Source organism: Gopherus flavomarginatus, chromosome 19, assembly GCF_025201925.1.
Source record: "Gopherus flavomarginatus isolate rGopFla2 chromosome 19, rGopFla2.mat.asm, whole genome shotgun sequence".
NCBI lineage: Eukaryota > Metazoa > Chordata > Testudines > Testudinidae > Gopherus > Gopherus flavomarginatus.
In genome coordinates this window covers 16,402,377-16,421,367 of record NC_066635.1, presented here as the reverse complement: position 1 = coordinate 16,421,367, position 18,991 = coordinate 16,402,377, and the positions used below count along the sequence as shown (strand labels likewise).

The 18,991-nt window shown below is 36.9% G+C and overlaps 1 protein-coding gene across 4 annotated transcripts in view; it reads right to left on the bottom strand.

Moving 5' to 3' along the window:
• The window catches only part of NF1 (neurofibromin 1), a 169,467-nt gene that overhangs the window by 130,344 nt on the left and 20,132 nt on the right, over positions 1-18,991 (bottom strand). For all 4 annotated transcript variants that reach the window (XM_050929621.1, XM_050929619.1, XM_050929617.1 and 1 more), the window contains 11 exons: positions 18,799-18,882; positions 16,153-16,343; positions 13,393-13,499; positions 13,016-13,083; positions 12,643-12,718; positions 11,397-11,554; positions 8,740-8,913; positions 7,971-8,093; positions 7,600-7,674; positions 4,944-5,075; positions 854-988 (listed from right to left, as the gene is read on the bottom strand). In XM_050929621.1, the coding sequence (XP_050785578.1) occupies positions 854-988; positions 4,944-5,075; positions 7,600-7,674; positions 7,971-8,093; positions 8,740-8,913; positions 11,397-11,554; positions 12,643-12,718; positions 13,016-13,083; positions 13,393-13,499; positions 16,153-16,343; positions 18,799-18,882 (1,323 nt within the window). The remainder of the gene's footprint in view (positions 1-853; positions 989-4,943; positions 5,076-7,599; positions 7,675-7,970; positions 8,094-8,739; positions 8,914-11,396; positions 11,555-12,642; positions 12,719-13,015; positions 13,084-13,392; positions 13,500-16,152; positions 16,344-18,798; positions 18,883-18,991) is intronic.

Here is an 18,991-nt window from a genome sequence, read left to right as displayed (position 1 = left end):
TTTATTTTCAAGATGTACATTTAACATAACTGCAAACAATTTCTCATGCTTGAATTAGAGTTGATCTCCATATTATGATTTGCAGAATCCCAGAAAAATTATTTGAAAGGAACCTTTCAGAATACTCATTATGACATCAATTTACAAAAGAAGCATATCTTAGTAAGTTGACTGTTCTCTCTTTTTCATGTCTCCGTTATAATTCTTTAGTGCCTTTCCCTCAGTCTTTCAACATCTCTTCTATCACGTTTTTACAAGTTGGGTTTTAATTAATTTCTCTCTAGTATTCTTTTTTTGTTTTTCTGATCAAGATTTTTACCCTAATTCTTTTTCCTGATCATATTTTCTTCCCCAATCCATTTCTCCTCTATTCAGGTTTATGGGCTTTATACCCTTTGTCACTTTAATCTGGCGCTCTCTAGAACCAAAGAACTTCATGCCCCGCAGTTTTGCTATCCTGTTTTCTCATTCTCGTCACAATGATCAGCAACTAGGATGACTGTCTGGGACTGTCCCAATGCACTGTCCAGGTTTACCACATCACTGATAAGCAAAAGAAATGCAGTGGGATGGGGCGCTTATATAATGGACATCAGGAAAGCTGCCATCACAAATTGTCTTTATCGGACGAAAGGGGAACAGAAAAGTAGTATCATCCTACAGCTAAACATTCTGGGTTTGAATTTTTATTTTTTACCAATTTTATGATTTTGGTTTTGGTATTTATACTTTAGTGACTTAATTTCCTAGGGTTATTTATATTATGACTTCATATTTAATAAAAAGCTAAAAAGCTTTTTCTATTTTTTTTTAAAACCAAGATTTCACTCATTCAAAAGTAACATTTACTTACATACAGCAAGAGCTTTGGATCAGCATGTAACAGTTTTACCATGGATAACAGCAAAAACTTATAACTTCTGGTTTCCAAGTCTGTAGGTTTTTCTTTAAATTTAAGGCTTGTCATTTTCTCTTTAAATGTAAGACTCTAAGGAAAAAATATTACAGCATTTGTCAATGAAGTACTACACATAGTGGGTTGATAATGTAACATTTTAAAAAGCTAATTACTTTTAAAATCAATGCATGAAAGGGAACAGGTATCATATGGCTAACAATTGTATATGCAATTCAGTGAAGTATAAATATAATTTTTTTGTACTTAAATCTTTTATTTATTAAAAATATAGTTTGTTTAAAAATAGGTTATTTTTATTAAAATTATACGTAAGCAAAAAAGAATTTAATCTGTCAATGAGTTGTCCACAAAAGGTTTTCTGAAAGTGGGAAAAAACCTACGAAGAAAAAGTATTCCAATACTAAGAAAATCAGATAGTAGCTACTAAGAAAAAATTGTAGCCTGTGTTTTTTATTTTCTCCTCAAGCAACAATAAAAATCAAAACACTTATGCTGGCACAGGAATCCATGGATTTACTTTAACTTCAACATCTTGGGTTTTTTTAATACGTTTAGATTTTTAAAACCGAATTAGTTTAAATCACAGTACTGTTAATGCAGCGAAGAGTGCTGTGGCACCTTATAGACTAACAGACGTTTTGGAGCATAAGCTTTCGTGCATGCATCCGACAAAGTGAGTATTCACCCACGAAAGCTCATGTTCCAAAACATCTGTTAGTCTATAAGGTGCCACAGAACTCTGCTGCTTTTACAGATCCAGACTAACACGGCTACCCCTCTGATACTTGACAGTAAGGTTAATGTGCTGTTTTTCTATATTAATGTAAATGACAATACTTTAAGGCAAGAACTCACTCTTCTCACATTTTAAGTAGCAGCTGTGTTACTTTATTTTTATGCAATGGATCTCTGCAAAATATGTGTCTTGCAGTTTTCACAAGGTGCTGAATCATTAGTAAAATACAGAGGCCTGGTCTATACTACAGAGTTAGATCAACATATGGCAACTTAGGTTGACCTAATTATGTCAGTGTACACACTATAGCCTTTTCCCACTGATACAAGTGCCCTACTACACTGACATAACTCTACCTCCAGGAGAGGCTTATGTCAGTGTAGTTAGAGCGACACAGTCTTATATCAGCTGTTGTCCTGTGAATTTAACGGTTCTGCTGGAACTATTAAATTAACAAAGAAGCCTGGCTCCAGGCTCCCCAGTGGGGCTGCTGCCAAGTCTCTGCTCCAAGCCAGGCTGCCACCCAGGGTCCCAGATCTCTACTGCCCACCGGGATTTTGGCTCTACACTCCCTGCTCGGAGCCCGGTTGCACTGAGGATCTCAGTCAGGAGCCCGGCTGCTGCTTGGGCTGTCAGTTCCCTGCTAAGAGCATGGCAGCTGACCCGACTCCGGGGACAGATCTCCTCACCAGAAGCAAAAAGCCCAGGGAACAGCTGGGCTCCCGGCTGGGAACTGCGTGAAGCTGAGATCCCTGGCTCTCAGTCCCCCACACTGCCACTCTTCAATTGGTGAAAGCACTCTGGTGAGGACATGCACCACCAACAGAAGGTGAGTAGTGTGGACATCATAGGTTGACTTAAGATTGCAGTATAGACATGCCCACAGTCTAGTCAGAGGAAGTTAGCTTCATTTGAAGAGGAATGGTGAAATACTACTCATACAATATTCAACACTCTCACCTGCATGGGAGAAGATTCTAGTGCCTCTATTCATTCAGGGGAACCATTATGCAATTCAGATATGAAAAAAATCTAAACTAGCTGAGAGTCTACCACCTTTATACGTAAGTGTGACCATCTGTCCCATGACATGGCCTATGCAGCTTCACACAAATGGAGACACAGAATTATAGTTATCTTTTATTAATTATGCAAAGTAACACTACTGGACAGAGGAAGCTCTCAGGAGCTATTTGACATCTGCCAAGGAGTTTCTTCAGTAAAACTAAGAAAAATATTAATACTTGTTCAGTGTCCTTGATCAAAGGGGGAATTACTCCTCTACATCTGACAAATATCTGGATGTTGCTAAATATAAGAGCTTAAAAATTAGTCTAATTTACAAAATTTATGCCCTCATCTCGCAAAACTTACAAATATGCGTAACAAAGTATGTGAATGGCTCCCGTTGCACATTGGCTGTAATTTTTCAATCTCATTATAAACAATATTTTGACTAAACTATAAACTGTTTGGGACACAGACCTTTTTGTTCTGTGCTTGTATTGGGCCTAGCACAATGAAATGCCATAGGTGCTACCACAATGCTATTTTTTGTCCAATATCATTTGTAATTAGCATCTAATTTTGCTTACTTTTTAAGTCTGTGAAAATAGCAAAATTGAAATGATGGTATTTCAAGTTTTACAATTTATTTTATTGAGTTTTATATGCATGAGGGACTCAACAATAGCACTGAACACAGTATTCTTTAAAAATGTAATGAATTTATTACTGGGAAGATACCTTTGAAGCAGTAACACTGAAGTTGCAAGCTTTTTATTTTAACTTTTTGATCAACAGATTCATACCCCGGAACAAAAAGTAGTCTCAAAGGTTACAAGCCTATTTTTGAATTATTTTCAAGTATAGTTTTGTGTAATTACAAATTTGAGACTTTATAATCCCAAATTATTTTGCTAAAAAAATTCAATTTCACTCTTAAAGATGCACAATAAAATCTCATACTTAAAGCATTTGACAAAAAGTGACAACTGTATTGCCAGAGAAAACTGCTACTGTATATGATCAGTTTGTCACGATTAAGGGAACTCTGAAAAGAAAAGCGTGGCAGAAAGGAAGCTGTTTGGTTTATCTGATGTGTGAAATGATTTATTTACTTCATACAACCTATAAGTGAAGACATGCTACATATTCCATCTGAAATGAAGTGATGCAACTACAACGGTAACTATACACAGAAAAGTCAAAGAAATTGAAGGCTTTTCTGCGGTAGTTACAATGGGTCATACTTACAGCAACAGAGGCCCACTGCCATGCAAAACAGTGACTGGTTGGCATCTGATCATGTGAGCGACAGCAGCCAATAAGAACAGAAAATAAGAAGCAGAAGACAAAGCACCACCAATCAATCTCAGAGTTGCCAAATACAATACCCGTGCTATATTCTCAACAGATGAATATACACAGATATAAAAACTGAGTTAAACAATTCTACAACATTCAACTAAATCTACCCAAATCCTTTTCTTTTAAACAAAAATACTGAATTATTAGGAATATTTCAGCTGCATGTATAGCTTTAGGCCTTCTGCTACAGTAAATATCTGGGACACTGAAAACTACATCTTTGCAATTCAGAAAAGAAATAAGTTAACTTTGCACAATATAGAAAGTCCTAAACTGAAAATTCAAAATGAGCAGAACTACTTCAAGAGACATTTGGATATACTACAGACTGATCTGTAATTTACTGAAGATTTTTATATAAGGATGATCAAAGCAGTTTTCATCTCATAATGCTTGCACATCTTTACAAGTTCTGTGCTGTCACTCAGACCAAACAGCCAACATGCTTAAGACAAAGTAAAACAAGTGAGAAGTATTTCAAATCAAAAACTCCTGCTCATCATCAGTGTAGAAATGCAGCAGTTACTGAAACGTATTCTGCTGTATGCAGCAGAGGGTAGAATTATTCTGATTATGAAAAAAAGGCCAAGCATTGCCTTCACTAAGTAGGCCTGGATACAGCAAGACACCTTAAAAAACAGACTGTATTACAGAAAAGTAGATTATTTCTATCTTGTCAGTCAGAGAGCAGCATAAAAAGCTAAGAAATGAGATCACTAATTAACTCAGTAGCAATACTTTGTGAATACACAGAATACTGCAAGGTTTACAGAGCATGTAAGGCTCTCTGTTGCTTTAGGGATTGCTACATTTTTACTCTATCTTCCAGACTAACATTGATGAATAAAACAGCAGGAATGGAATGGAGACAGAAAATGCAATGGACAGAAATTGTTAAATCATGGACTCAAGTCTTACCGGTGTCATACGAATTGCTGGATGCGCCCCACAACTTTGCACAGCTTTTTGAAGTGTTTCACTGAACATGCTGCGGAGTTCCACGGAGTGACAATACACAGCATCAATCTTGGGCCACCAGTCTACTTCAGACTAGGAAGAAAATACAGTGGTACTTAAAAAATAAGGTGGAAAGGTGGTTCCATTTTTTAAAAATATCTTTTTCAAGTTTAAATAACCACACCTTTCCACACAGCAAATAAAACAGATGATGGACTTGAGGAAAAAGAGGGAAAGTTATTAAACTATTCTGAAGAACATACATTCAAGTTTGTGCAAAACATTAAGTTGTGTCAACTCCCCCGTCTAATGCTATAATTCACAATACTTGCATAGGTTATCTTTCACACCATACTCCAGTTGTTTATTATAGTTTCCACCTTTTATGATCTGCCACCATATCGGAAAACAGTAACTATTAAAAAAGTTGACTGTGAATGAGTTCAGTCTAGAGGAAATGATGCATGACTGACTAAAGTAAATACTCAGTTCACCAGAAACTAACATACTGCAAGTAAAAAAAAAAAATCTTTTGAGATCATAAATGGTTAATACTGTCTATAAAGCTTCATTAGAGCATATTACATGTACATGCTGAAAACAAAGCATTTATTTTGTGTTTGTACAAGAATTGCAGCAATAAAAATGTACACCATATTAACAAAGTAAAACTATTCTTAGTTACTTCATAGTATCTCCTCCATATAAACCAATGTATTGATGCTCAGAGAACACATGAAAGGGAGTTAACAGACATCAACCAAAAACAGGATACAATTTATACTGAAACCTATAGCTGCTGAGATGTCAAAGAAAAAGGTCTTTATTTCACTGTTTTGGAACTGTAAAAAGCTTCCAACAGTGAGATCGCCCTAAACACTATGGAAACCACAGAAGAAATCTAAAGTAGTAGGTCATACAAATCACAATCTATTTAAACAAAACCAAAACACAAAACAGACTACTTGCTGTCATAACTGGTTTTTCAGTCAATATGTACTTCAAGATCAATGTCATTTAGACTGACACTGGAGAAGTTAGTAACAGATTACAAAGCCAAATTAAAGAAGTTGCTACTTAAAGTCCAGTTTAAGACATGATTATTTGAAATGGGCTATGCATTACTATTTGAAGGGTTAATGGTTTTTATAACACAGACTTCATTAGCTCAGAATGAGGTTTTTTTTTCTACTCCAAGTTTTCTGTTATCTTTTGCCAGAATGGGTTAAATTAAGACCCTTTTCCCTACTGGTTTTGTGCTTCATCAAAAACGACTTCCATAATCACAATATGAGCAAACACGCAGTCACTTTTATTGAAGACAAGAGGGCATGGAGAGTTGTGCTTTAGCGTGAAAGACCAAAAGACTCAAACTCAGCCTGAGAGCAGTGCAAAGTCCATGTACGAACAAACTGCATATTCTATTAGACAACAAAAATTAAGCAGCAATTGTTATTGAAAAGAACCATTTCAAGCCAAAAGTTAATTTTTAAAAATGAAAATCAAATTTCATGTTTCAGTGAAAGGCACTAGTTACATAAGCTTTGAGTTAAAAGCTCTTCCCACAGCTAGTGCAAAACTACAAGAGTAGCCCTAGGCAGAGCCCACCAGGTTTGGTGCTTTAGCAGAAACCTGTGGTGCTCCAAGTTACACAGTGCAATGTGGTTTAAATATTTTTAAATCGATCTGGATTATGGGCTTATTCTCTGTTCTAAGAATTTTTACTTTTTTAAAATAAATGCCTGTCCTTTTACCCCCCACCAAGTAGAGATTATAGGGGTAAGCCTGGCCCATCTGTTCATTCCATCTACCTGTTGTCTCTCATTCAACATTTAGATTATAAACTCTTTTGGGAAGGGACCACCTACTTTGCACGTGGGTACAGCTCTTGCCATAATGGGGCCATTTCCATGACAAGGACCCCAAGGCACTGGCATAATACCACCAATACCACCTAGCATGTATGTAGCACTTTACAAAGGAGGTACACATCATTACCACTATTTTATGGATGAGAAAACTGAAGCACAGAGAAGTGAAGTGACTTGCCCCAGGTCACTCAGTAGCTGAGCTGAGAACGGAACCCAGATCTTCGAGTCCCAGTCCATTGCTCCATCCACTAGGCAATACTGCCCCCCATAATACAAATATGGAATCCAAGGTCCTCCTCTCCTAAATGACTGATGTCAATACACTGGAAAGAGCAAGGAGGAGTTGGAGCAGTGAAGGAACTGCTGCCATGCAAATATGGTGATTAGAATCTCAACCTATTTTGAAAACTGATAAGGGGCTAATGAGCAAGCTTGTTATGCAACAGGTAAATAGCACTTTGTATTAAAAACGATAAAATAAACAGGCTTTTTCATCTTCACATTTCAGCACATTAAATTTGTACTGAGATGCAGACTTGTAACTCAGTGAGCCCAACTGGTCAAACAAAGAGACCTGAATCCATTGTCCATAAGTGGGTAAATCCCGATGACTGTGCTAGAACTAATACTATGAGCACAGCGCGCAAGATTTAGGCTACTGCTTAAATGCTAGTCAAATGACTATTTCAATTCCTAAATAAAATCACTAACCACCTCTAGGCTAACTAAATACTTTTAAGACTTACATTTGTGATTATTCGCTGGAGTGAGTTTACCAGCACATAATGAAACGTTGATGGGGAATTCTGTGCCAAGCAGATCTAGAAGGAAAACATTAATATAAAAGCCATTTGGGAAAACTGTTATTCTTTAACATCTCTCAAGATCAGATTGAACAAAGCATCAAAGCCCTTTTAGTAAATTAAAAAATCAATATAAGCAGTATCAGAACAGCAAAAATAGATTGATACAAAATACTCAACACAGAATTTCTGACAAGTATCAAGAAGTTTGAAATTATTTATGAATTTCTGTCTGCCACTAGCACACCCTTGAAATCTGACAAGTCATAAATAGTATCAGGAGACATTACTGGTCCACAAAATCATGGCCTCACCTTAAGGTATGGGTTGTTCTGAGGGTTTATGCGAAAGCAGGAAACTAAGCAGTCTATCATAAGGTCTACATCTGCATTCTGATTGCCTCTTGAGAAAGGTTTACTTGGATTAAACAGCAAGGTCTACACAAAAATTCAGATAAAAATGTTATTCCAGTCTGCTTGTAACATATGACTAATTTGTTAAAAATCAGAGAGCAGGCCGCTCTAACTGTTACAATTTTAGAAAATCTGCTAACATTTGTTATTTCTAAAACCACTTAAATAATATTTAACCTTTAAAAAAGACAATTTTTATAGATCTAATAGAGACAAAAAAGACGCTATCCCTTGCTTTTTAATTCACCAATAGTGTCTCAGAAGCTTGGTTGATTACATGTTGCAATACCCAGAGCTAAAGCATATTCGGAAAAGCAAGAACTGGTTTGGGCATTACATAGGGGCTGTAAGTGGGTAAATGTTGCATGAAGAGAACGTAAAATTCCTCAGTGCTATTTAAGCCAAAAGGCATTCAGCAGAAACAAAATGTAGGAAGTCAAGGGACAATGTGGGATTCGAGAGAAGGAAAGTAAGGAGTGAATGACGAATACCAGAGCTGCAATACTGGTGTAAATATAATACTAGAACACGCACAGCTTGCTTACAAAAATGCTACCAAAGATACTCCATGACACTGGGCTCGTTAGTAAAACACAAATTCAAATGAATTTTCTCATCAGATTTAGGAAATGACAAAATGATTTCCAGACTCCTCTCTCTTCCTCTTTACCTTGAGATCATCAACCATGGACTGCACTAGAAGGAAAATGACAGAATTATCTTCCCAGTTGATGTAGGTGGATGCTTTGCACAGTTTAACACAAGCAATAGCAGCACTTTCAGTCAGCTGTCTGCTCCCACTATGGCTTGCAAGTGCTTTCCTGAGGTTGTCCAGAAACAGTTTCTGCAGAATTCAAATATAACAACCAGAAAAGGAAAGAAAGAAAGAGTTATAGCCGATGTTTTAGGAGCTGTGGACAGAGCTTTTACATCTTTAAATACAAAAAAAAAATGGAAATACTGGTGTATCAGTTTAGAAAAGTATATTTTATTCATTACACACTAACTTTGGACAATTCACATTTGTGTGAAGATACCATGATACAGCAGCTTGGCAATGGCCAACTTGGATGCTCCAAGCATTGCTTATTTTTAATTGTAGACAAGTCAAATTCTATCTGTGTTACAGAACTTCATTTGCAAACCAAGCTTTTCAGGTACAAAATATATTGGAAGGACAGAACACATTGTGCTAGTGGGGAGTGGCACTATACATGAAAGAAAGTGTAGAATCAAATGAAGTAAAATCTTAAAAGAAACAAACTGTACCATAGAACCTCTCTATTCAGTCCTATTCAACATATTCATAAATGATCTGGAAAAAGGGGTAAACAGTGAGGTGGCAAAATTTTCAGATGATATAAAACTGCTTAAGATAGTTAAGTCTCAAGCAGACTGAGAAGAGCTAGAAAAGGCTCTCTCAAAACTGGGTGACAAGGCAACAAAATGGCAGATGAAATTCAAAGTCGATAAATGTAAAGTAATGCATATTGGGAAAACATAATCCCAACCATACATATAAAATGATGTGGTCTGAATTAGCTGTTACCATTCCAGAAAGATCTTGGAGTCATTGCAGCTAGTTCTCTCAAAACTTCCACTCGATGTACAGCGGCAGTCAAAAAAACGAACAGAATGTTGGGAACCATTAAGAAATGGATAGTATCAGAGGGGTAGCCGTGTTAGTCTGGATCTGTAAAAGCAGCAAAGAGTCCTGTGGCACCTTATAGACTAACAGACGTATTGGAGCATAAGCTTTCGTGGGTGAATGCCCACTTCGTCGGATGCATCTAGGTGAAATTTCCAGGGGCAGGTATATATATGCAAGCAAGAAACAGGCATATATATACTTGCCCCAGGAAATTTCCACTAGATGCATCCGATGAAGTGAGTATTCAGACATATTGGAGCATGAGCTTTCGTGGGTGAATACCCACTTCGTTGGATGCATCTAGTGGACATTTCCAGGGGCAGGCATATATATGCCTGTTTCTTGCTTGCATATATATACCTGCCCCTGGAAATGTCCACTAGATGCATCCGACGAAGTGGGTATTCACCCACGAAAGCTCATGATCCAATTCATCTGTTAGTCTATAAGGTGCCACAGGACTCTTTGCTGCTTTTAAGAGATAGATAGATAAGAAGACAGAAAATATATTGCCTCTATATAAATCCATGGTACGCCCACATCTTGAATACTGCGTGCAGATGTGGTCGCCCCATCTCAAAAAAAAATATATTGGAATTGGAAAAGTTGCTCTTTTCTGAACCAAAAATGATTGGAGTATAAAACATCTGCCATGTGAGGAGAGATTAATAAGACTGACTTGTCAGCTTGGAAAAGAGACAACTACGGCGAGGATATGATTGAGATCTATAAAATCATGACTGGTGTGGAAAAAGTATATAAGGAAGTGTTATTTATTCCTCCTCATAACATAAAAACTAGAGGGGTTACCAAATGAAATTAAAAGGCAGCAGGTTTAAAACAAACAAAAGGAAGTATTTTTGCCACACAGCACACAGTCACCCTGTGGAACACCTTGCTAGAGAAGGTTGTGAAGGCCAAGACTGTAACAGGGTTCCAAAAAGAACTAAATATATTCATGGAGAATAGGTCAATCAACGGCTATTAGCCAGGATGGGCAGGAATGATGGCCCTGGCCTCTGTTAGCCAGAAGCTGGGAATGAGCAACAGAGGATGGATCACTTAGTGATTACCTGTTCATTCCCTCTGGGGCACCTGGCACTGGCCACTGTCAGAAGACAGGATACTGGGCTAGATGGACCTTTGGTCTGACCCAGTATGTCCATTCTTATTTCCACACATTGCAAAAAACAAAAACAAAAAACCCCACCACTACCACAAAGTTCAGTTCAGATTAGCAGTAATGTAAAACTTGATTAAGAGACTTGGGGAGGAATAGCAGGATTCAAAACCCTAGGATAGTTCTTTACTCTGAAGCCCAGCAGGGCCTGTAAGTGCTGAGGTGGCAGTTTGTTCACCACCAACCCTTTTTTTTAGCTCCAGGAATTGAATTGTCAGGTGTAGCTATACAACCCTCATCAAGCAGGATATATGCCATCATACAAAACTCTGACGGTAGGGAAAGTAAAGGGCTAAGTGAGAGCTCCAAGAATCCTGAATAATAAAGAAAACAGGGATTTAATAGGGGAGTTTAAATGTTTTTGGGGTTTTTTTTAAATAGAGGCAGAGTAGGCTTATATCAGAGTATAGAGTTTTAAAACAATATGGGATATGCCAAGACAAACACCCTATTGAATTCAGACTTGTATTCACTATGACATTTTAGCTTTCTTTACCTTGTTTATTTTGGTTTCCTCCACCACATCCTTGGCTATATCTTGAATGATTTCTGGACACAGGACAAGAAGAATGATTTGCAGTGGCCAGACTGCTGCTTTACGTTTCGTGCTTTCGGCAAACCCATCCACCAAGTCAAACAACTTCTCTGCACAATCTACATTATAAAACAACCAAATGACTACGGAAGAAACACTGAGGAGAAAAGTGTTTAAATATCCTGTTGTGTTTAGCTCATAATCCTAGTTTGCAAAAAGCATTACTCAAAAGAAAAAGCACTTGCTGAAGGTTTAAACTGTGAAAACCCTTCCAGAATTCTGGTTTGTGGATGACACTAAAATACGCATGTACAAGTAACAGACATTTCAGCTTATTTTCAGAGTTCAGATACAGGTCCTGCTATAACACAAATGGAAAGTGGAAGGATGTGTCTTGAGTACTGGCAAGCAAAAGAAGTTTGGCACCACTTTTGACAAGGAAGATAAAGGGGGACCAGAACATAAGAGGCAAAATATGGCTCCATCTACAAAAATAAAATGTGTTTTACAACCATGCTTAGGCAGGCCATTGTGGCTGAACTGGGCTATAAACAGGGTTAAAACAATGATTCCAAAAATAACTTAAAAATGTGCTTAAGTCCTTCTCCAGTCAGAAAGACTAAAGCATATGTAGAGCCTTGTGTCAATACAAAATTTGTATTCACATCCAGTCCGTGGATATACACAGATTTGCAGGACTCTAGATATAAAATTTGGATCTGCATTCATCCATAATCTGCAAACATGGGCCGCAGATATAAAGCAGATGGCTACGGATTTGCAGAACTCTAAGCATATGCTTACGTGCCCTTACTGAAGAGGAATGCTTTCCCGAATCAGAGGCTAAAATGAGTATTTGTAAATTTACTTTTATTTATATGTAAGATAGTTTATGTTTGTGCGTTTTGTTTGTTATGTGTATCAAAATAGAGCTCTATAAAAGCAGTCCAATTCCCACCATTACCCTCTTTCTGCCCATTTCCATTTGTTGAGTGAAGGGAGATAAAGAATGTATCCCAAGATGCTCTGGCAAAGGATGGCAGAAAAATGCTTCTTTTATGCGAACTGCCTTGAGAAGCAAGGAGCATACAAAATGTCAGTGAAGTTGGTGATCTCTGACAAAGCTTTGTGAAAAAGACAACCAATGGACTTAGCCTGATAAATCCATATTTTAAGAGATACATCAAAATGATTTGTTATGTCTTACCTGCCATATCAGTCTGTGGTGTCTGGTACAGCTTTGTGAATTCATCAGGATAGTTTTCCACCCAGTTCCAAAATGCCTACAGATAATTCAACAGGTCTTTACACATATGCAGCAATCAATTTAGAAAATAAACTCAGTTTAGGAAATAAAATTCCAGTGGAAGACGTGTTTATTTTGTCCTTCAGAGTCTCAGCATGCAGTGCTTTTACAGCAGAAATCTCATACATGTGTTTTTACAGTGAAAAGTGACCTGTCCAAATGAGAGTAGTGTTTTCCAGTTCCTAAATTCAAACAGGGGTATGAGACTGCAAATCAGTGACTGAGGAACAGCAAGAAAATTCCACTTAGAATATATCAATGGTAACATACTTGCCTTTTCAAGACTGTTTATAACTGCCAGTTGAGCTACTTTCTTCAGGGCTTTAAACTTAAATACGGTCTCTGTAAAAATAAAAAATTTCAACATTTGAAAGAGAAATTCATTTCTAACAAAATAGGTATATAATAATTTAACCCAAAAAGACCGCGCAGAGGTTCTAAGCACCAGTTATTTTAAAATCAGATGCTAATTATAATTTGAATGAAGTAAAATTATACTGTTTCTAAATTAATATACAGGAATATGTTATACCAGTATAACTGTGTCTATGCTAGAGGGTAATACCACTAACTATGGATTTCTAAACAGATAGCTATAGCAGCACAACACCAGTCTGACGATCAGCCCAAAGACACAGTTTCACAACCTACCTTGCAATATTCGTTTCAGTTTTATGCAGTCCACACTAATATACTGTAAAAGTTCAATATCATGAACATCAGCATTATCTTCCGAACACACAGTCAGTTCCTGTAATCTAAAGAGATGCAAAGTAAAGTAATAACTCGAAACAGTAAATTAAATTAGCTTCTGGAAACAGAGACTGTCAGCCATTGATGACATATTCATACTTCTGAAAAACACCTCCTATTATACAGGTGAAATGAAAATAAGCAGTAAACATTTGAATATTAAAGGATCATCATCATCCCCTCCAGAGGCTAACTGTTAGAACTTTGACAGATCCAGGAAATAAAAACATTAAGAGTTAATTTTACAGAATATTTTCATTTTATCTTCATATAGAAAAGTTTCAGCAGACAATTTCTCAACATTTCAAGATGTAAGCTACAAATGCCATCAGCTTATACTAAGGTTAACATCAAGATTTTACCCTATATCCTCTTTTTCTTTACAAAGCTGTGGAAGTAATCTCTATTACACTTCACCTGAACACTGACCTCTCTGGCTCATGCCCGTGGGGCCTTTGGGCCATGCCCCTGGGAATGAGTGCCTTGCTTTGCACTTGAGCTATACCAGCTGGGCAACAATCAGGAGTATTCACAGTCCCTGAAGGGAACTGCAGTCAGCCCTCAGGCAAAGGGGAGCCCTTTTTTCTGTCCCTAATGAAACTCAATTAGTTTTAATCACATCCATTTAAGCACTGTGGTAAATCTTTTCCCTCCTTTTTCGAGGGTAACTTACTAAACACCATATCAGATCACAAGGCACTAATAACTAAATCATATGAGCCTGCAAGTTATAAGATTGTGTTGACCCCTTCCAAAGCTACAGATGTGTACTTGACATGATATGCGATTTCTACCACTACACACAAAAGCAGCTCTTCATTTAAATCAATGGAGGGAAAACTTAACAGCCCACGCTGAGAAGGGGAAGGTCCCTGATGATGTGCTTTACATGCCAAAAATCCCCCAGCTGCTGTACAGAGCCTCGAAATATGCCTAAACAGGAAGCATGGGTCAAAAGATCAGCAATGCTAACTGTCGGCAGGCTGACCTCTGTGGATATTAGCAACAAACAACCAAATGTTTAACCACTTCTATACCAACGAAAAATAGAATTGTGTGGAAACAAAAATCAACGCCAACCTTCAAACAGCCTAGAATTTCAAAATTAAGTTTGAATAAAAAAGACTTATACTGAAAAAAATATACTGCAGATGTATAAACAAATACACATTAAAGAACTACCTACAAGAATAACTTCCAGTGCAACTCCCTATAAGAGAAGGGAATGGAATCATTTCCTACTAAACCTAATCCATTTATTTAGCAAAAACGATATCCTCCATCCTAGCTACTAAGGCTAGGGCCTTGAGAGATTATTAAAGCCCTTGAACGTTAAAAAAAAAAGTTGAGATTTCAGCTAATTAGATGTTTACCAAGTTTCATATTTAAAATTTGAAGGCACTTCCATTCTAATGTTCTCAAAGCTCTTTTAACTGTATAAGTTACACAAGCCCTAGTTTTAATTAGACTGTTGTACTAAAAACAACTCAAACTAGCATACTCATTGCTGCCCAAGCCTAATAAAGGAGCATCAGATCCAACTCCAACAAATGATCCACTCAAGTACTACTGTTGGTTATAAGCACACTACTCTGATAAGAGTTAAACCTTTTCAAGCAACTTTCAAAGGACATAAAAGCACTTCCTTCATAAAAGCTTCCCATGCAACCTTGGTGGGCTGGCCAAAGACAGCACCAAAGAGATGCACGCAATGCTGGAAGTAAAGAAGGGATAGCATACCTTGGCCCTGACTCACCTCTCATTTAGAGTGGTGTAAATCAGGACGAATTCCATTATAATCAGTGAGGTTGCACGGATATAAAAATCATGTGAGAGGACAAGCAGGCTCCTTCCAAAGCCAAAGAAGAGTAATATTCTTAGGGTCAAGGCAATCCTGCCCCATTCTCCTCAGTCAAAAAGATGGATATATATAGGCCTTCAAGTAGGAAAAATTATAGGAAGACAACACCCTTAAGGCTCCAACAGAACTGCAGAGAACTAGAAGTTACCATGGAACAGCAAACACATTAATGAATATAAGTTAAGTGTCTGTCAATTTTTAGAAATCTCTCACTAGCAAGCACCCACCCTATATTTCAACTTGGTTTTATCATTAGTTCCATTCTATGGCAGGTTTTTTTTCATATAAAAGCAGATCTAAAATATAAGCAAGTCTAGCACCCAGAAAATAAGCTGTACAAAAACATCAAACAGAGACAGAATCAGACTAATTTTATCAATTGATGCTTAAGCAGAGTTCTGGAATGTAGAGGGATTTTCATCAGAAAAGATTTCAAATACATCTCTACCCCGATATAATACGAATTCGGATATAACACGGTAAAGCAGCACTCCAGGGGGGCGGGGCTGCGCACTCCAGTGGATCAAAGCAAGTTCGATATAACGCATTTTAATCTATAACTTGGTAAGACTTTTTGGCTCCCGAGGACAGCATTATGTCGGGGTAGAGGTGTAAGCAGCTTCTTATATGATATTAACTTGAAAATACTGATGGGGAATTTGTATTTTTCAGATCAGAACAGTCTGCCGTGAATTTTAGCCTTTGTTTTAATCTACACTGATTAGAGCCAGACAACATTCACGGTATTCGATAAGACTTCTAAAACACTGGGTAAGCTCTGCCATTCATGCACTCACCTGGTAGAAATGCGGCTGAAGACTGCATTAAAATTATTGCAACTGAGAGAGAAGAGAACCCCAGAGGCAGAATTGCGAAGTTCGGCAGCATGTTGGTTTCCTTCACGGTACGTATGGATAAAATGGCAGATTTCTGGCAGCAACTGTTTGACCAGCATTGTCTCATCTAGTCGCATCGTGTCCTTTGGTTGCTAAAATGAAAACATTTCACTTATTTCCGGAAATTCCCTTTCACAGCTTAACAGGCAAAAATAGTATTTCTAGACACTACTATCCCAGGAACAGATCTTGTACTACTTACTCTCTACACAGTAGAAACTCCCATTGACTTCTATGCAAATTAAGTGGAAAAGCTCTGATACGCCACCTGCTAACAGTAATTTGCTGTAATTTCACATAAAGCAATATTTTCGAATGCGTTTCCATGCCTGACCTGTGGGACAATGTTAGTAGCTCAATATCAGCAAGTACTGAATGGGCTATCAAAACACTTTTTTTCCAACCATAAGGTTTGAATACTTAAGGGACACACCTGCCAACCTGTCAAAGCACTGGTGTTACAGCATTTGAGTCAGTTGTTTGCCTTAGAAGAACCTAAGGTAAACTCCAACTCTTAATTCTCTCAAATGATTTTCTGACAGTTGTTTTTCTCCAGTAGGGATTTAAAAGACATGATGAAAGAGAGGATACTTCTTCATTGACTCAGTGTGATTCCAGACAAGAACAAAAAAACCTACAGTTTCCTGTAGAATTCTACTTTTTTCCAATTTGCACAGTATGAGACATAAGGAAACTATTTAAGAAAGAATTTGAAGAGCAATTTTACTAAGAATCTTAACAGAGGGTCAGGTCAGCATTTAAACTTTTAAAATCTTACCAATGAAATTACTCTGGGGAATTCAGAAGTTGCAGTGATCCCACTTAGCTGACCTGAGTCTTGTTGCCATGAGAACTTGGTGAAACATTAAGCAGCAATAGTAAGCAAGAAATATGTCTGACCATATCACAGAACACAACTCTCTTTGTATACAGCTTTGGCTCAAGTCTTACTAAACATACTGGCTCAACTTGCTTTCATTTAAATTGACAAGACATACAATTTTAAGCTGTTAAGAGGTTTCATCATGTATCTGAAATACACTGAGGTTTTGATCAATATAAATTGTGGCTTTTAAAAAAGGAAGATATGGATTTATGAAATTAATGTAGTAACTGAGACTTGTCTAAACACAGGAAAGAAAATATGGTACAATTTACATTTTTTTAAAGTTGAAATCTATTCTGCATTATTTAGATACCTACATTATTTTCTTATGTACTTAAAACAGCATGATTACTTACATCATCAGCATATTTACTACATTAAAAGATGTTCCACCTTGATAAACCAAACTATCGTATTTATTACTCTGTAGAGAAATCTCTTTTACAACCAGTACTAAGGATTTGCACACAGCATTGATGATTTCATTACATTCTTCCTAGAACAAAGCTAAAAGAAATCTCTAGGAATAAATCTGAGACTCAGAGCTTTTACCTAAGATGAAGTTTGGCTTTGCAAGTATACAACTGTTTTCATCCCAAAGGTAAAAGCAAACTGCCTCTCAGCAAAGATTTGAATGAAATAGGAAAGTTTGTGTGGAAACTTTAGGATTGGACTCCCACTGGAAGTTTGGATAAGGTTAAATAACGTAAACTAGGAAATACTTGCAAAAGTAATCTTAATATGGCAATAGCAAAAGATTCTGCCTGGGTATATAATTATAGAAAATAGAAACAAAACTACAACAAGAAATCTCTACTTCATTTAAGAAACAGTAACTATGACTTTCACAAACTTCATTAGTTTAAATATATTTTAAGCATTTATATTTTAATTTTTACTATTTGCCACTTCTTAAATTATTGTAAAATTATCCTTTAATTTAGTATTAAATTGTGAAGTGAAACCATTTTTATTATTTTGTTTGTAACCCTACTTTGAATCTCCCCATCCACCTACAGTTTATACAAATGCAATGAAAGCTCAACACTGAAACCCATTACTTTACTTAAATTTGTTTTCCATGCACACAATGGTTTATTCTTTTTATATGAATGCTTGTAGAGAAACATATATTAGAACTTTGGAAGTGAAGTGGAGGAAAGGCTAGATCTGAAACCTTCCTTTGTCCATTTAGTTAACAAGTCAAGGCATTTTTGACCATTGTTAATTGGGGGTGGCGGGGAGGATGGACATTCTACACATTAAAAAGAATGAGGAGTACTTGTGGCACCTTAGAGACTAACAAATTTATTTGGGCATAAGCTTTCATGGGCTAAGACCCACTTTATCGGATACATGCAGTGGAAAAAACAGTAGGAAGATATATATACACAGAGAACATGAAAAAATGGGTGTTGCCATACCAACTCTAACGAGACTAATCAATTAAGGTGGGCTGTTAGCAGTAAGAGAAAAAAACTTTTGATATCACAAGAACAGTTTTTTTGGAGTTTTTCTAAAACTAGCATTAATTCCATGTGACATAAATCAAATGATTCTTAGTTTATTACTACCTAGTACACACACACATTTATAGAACTTCTGTTCACTTTGTCTACATCTAATTCAGAAACTCAGCAATTATAAATTAGACTACTTACCCCAGCAAGACATTTTTCCAGTGTATCCAATATAATCAGCTGAGAGAGATATAAATTCTTTTCAGCAGCTTCTCCAAATATCCTCTACAAGAAAAGGAACAGATTTAGCTCCAGTGCATAAATCTGACCAATAGCCCACTGCAGCATTTAGGTGATACAGAAAATCTGCTGGGGGTTAAGCAGCACAGTAGGT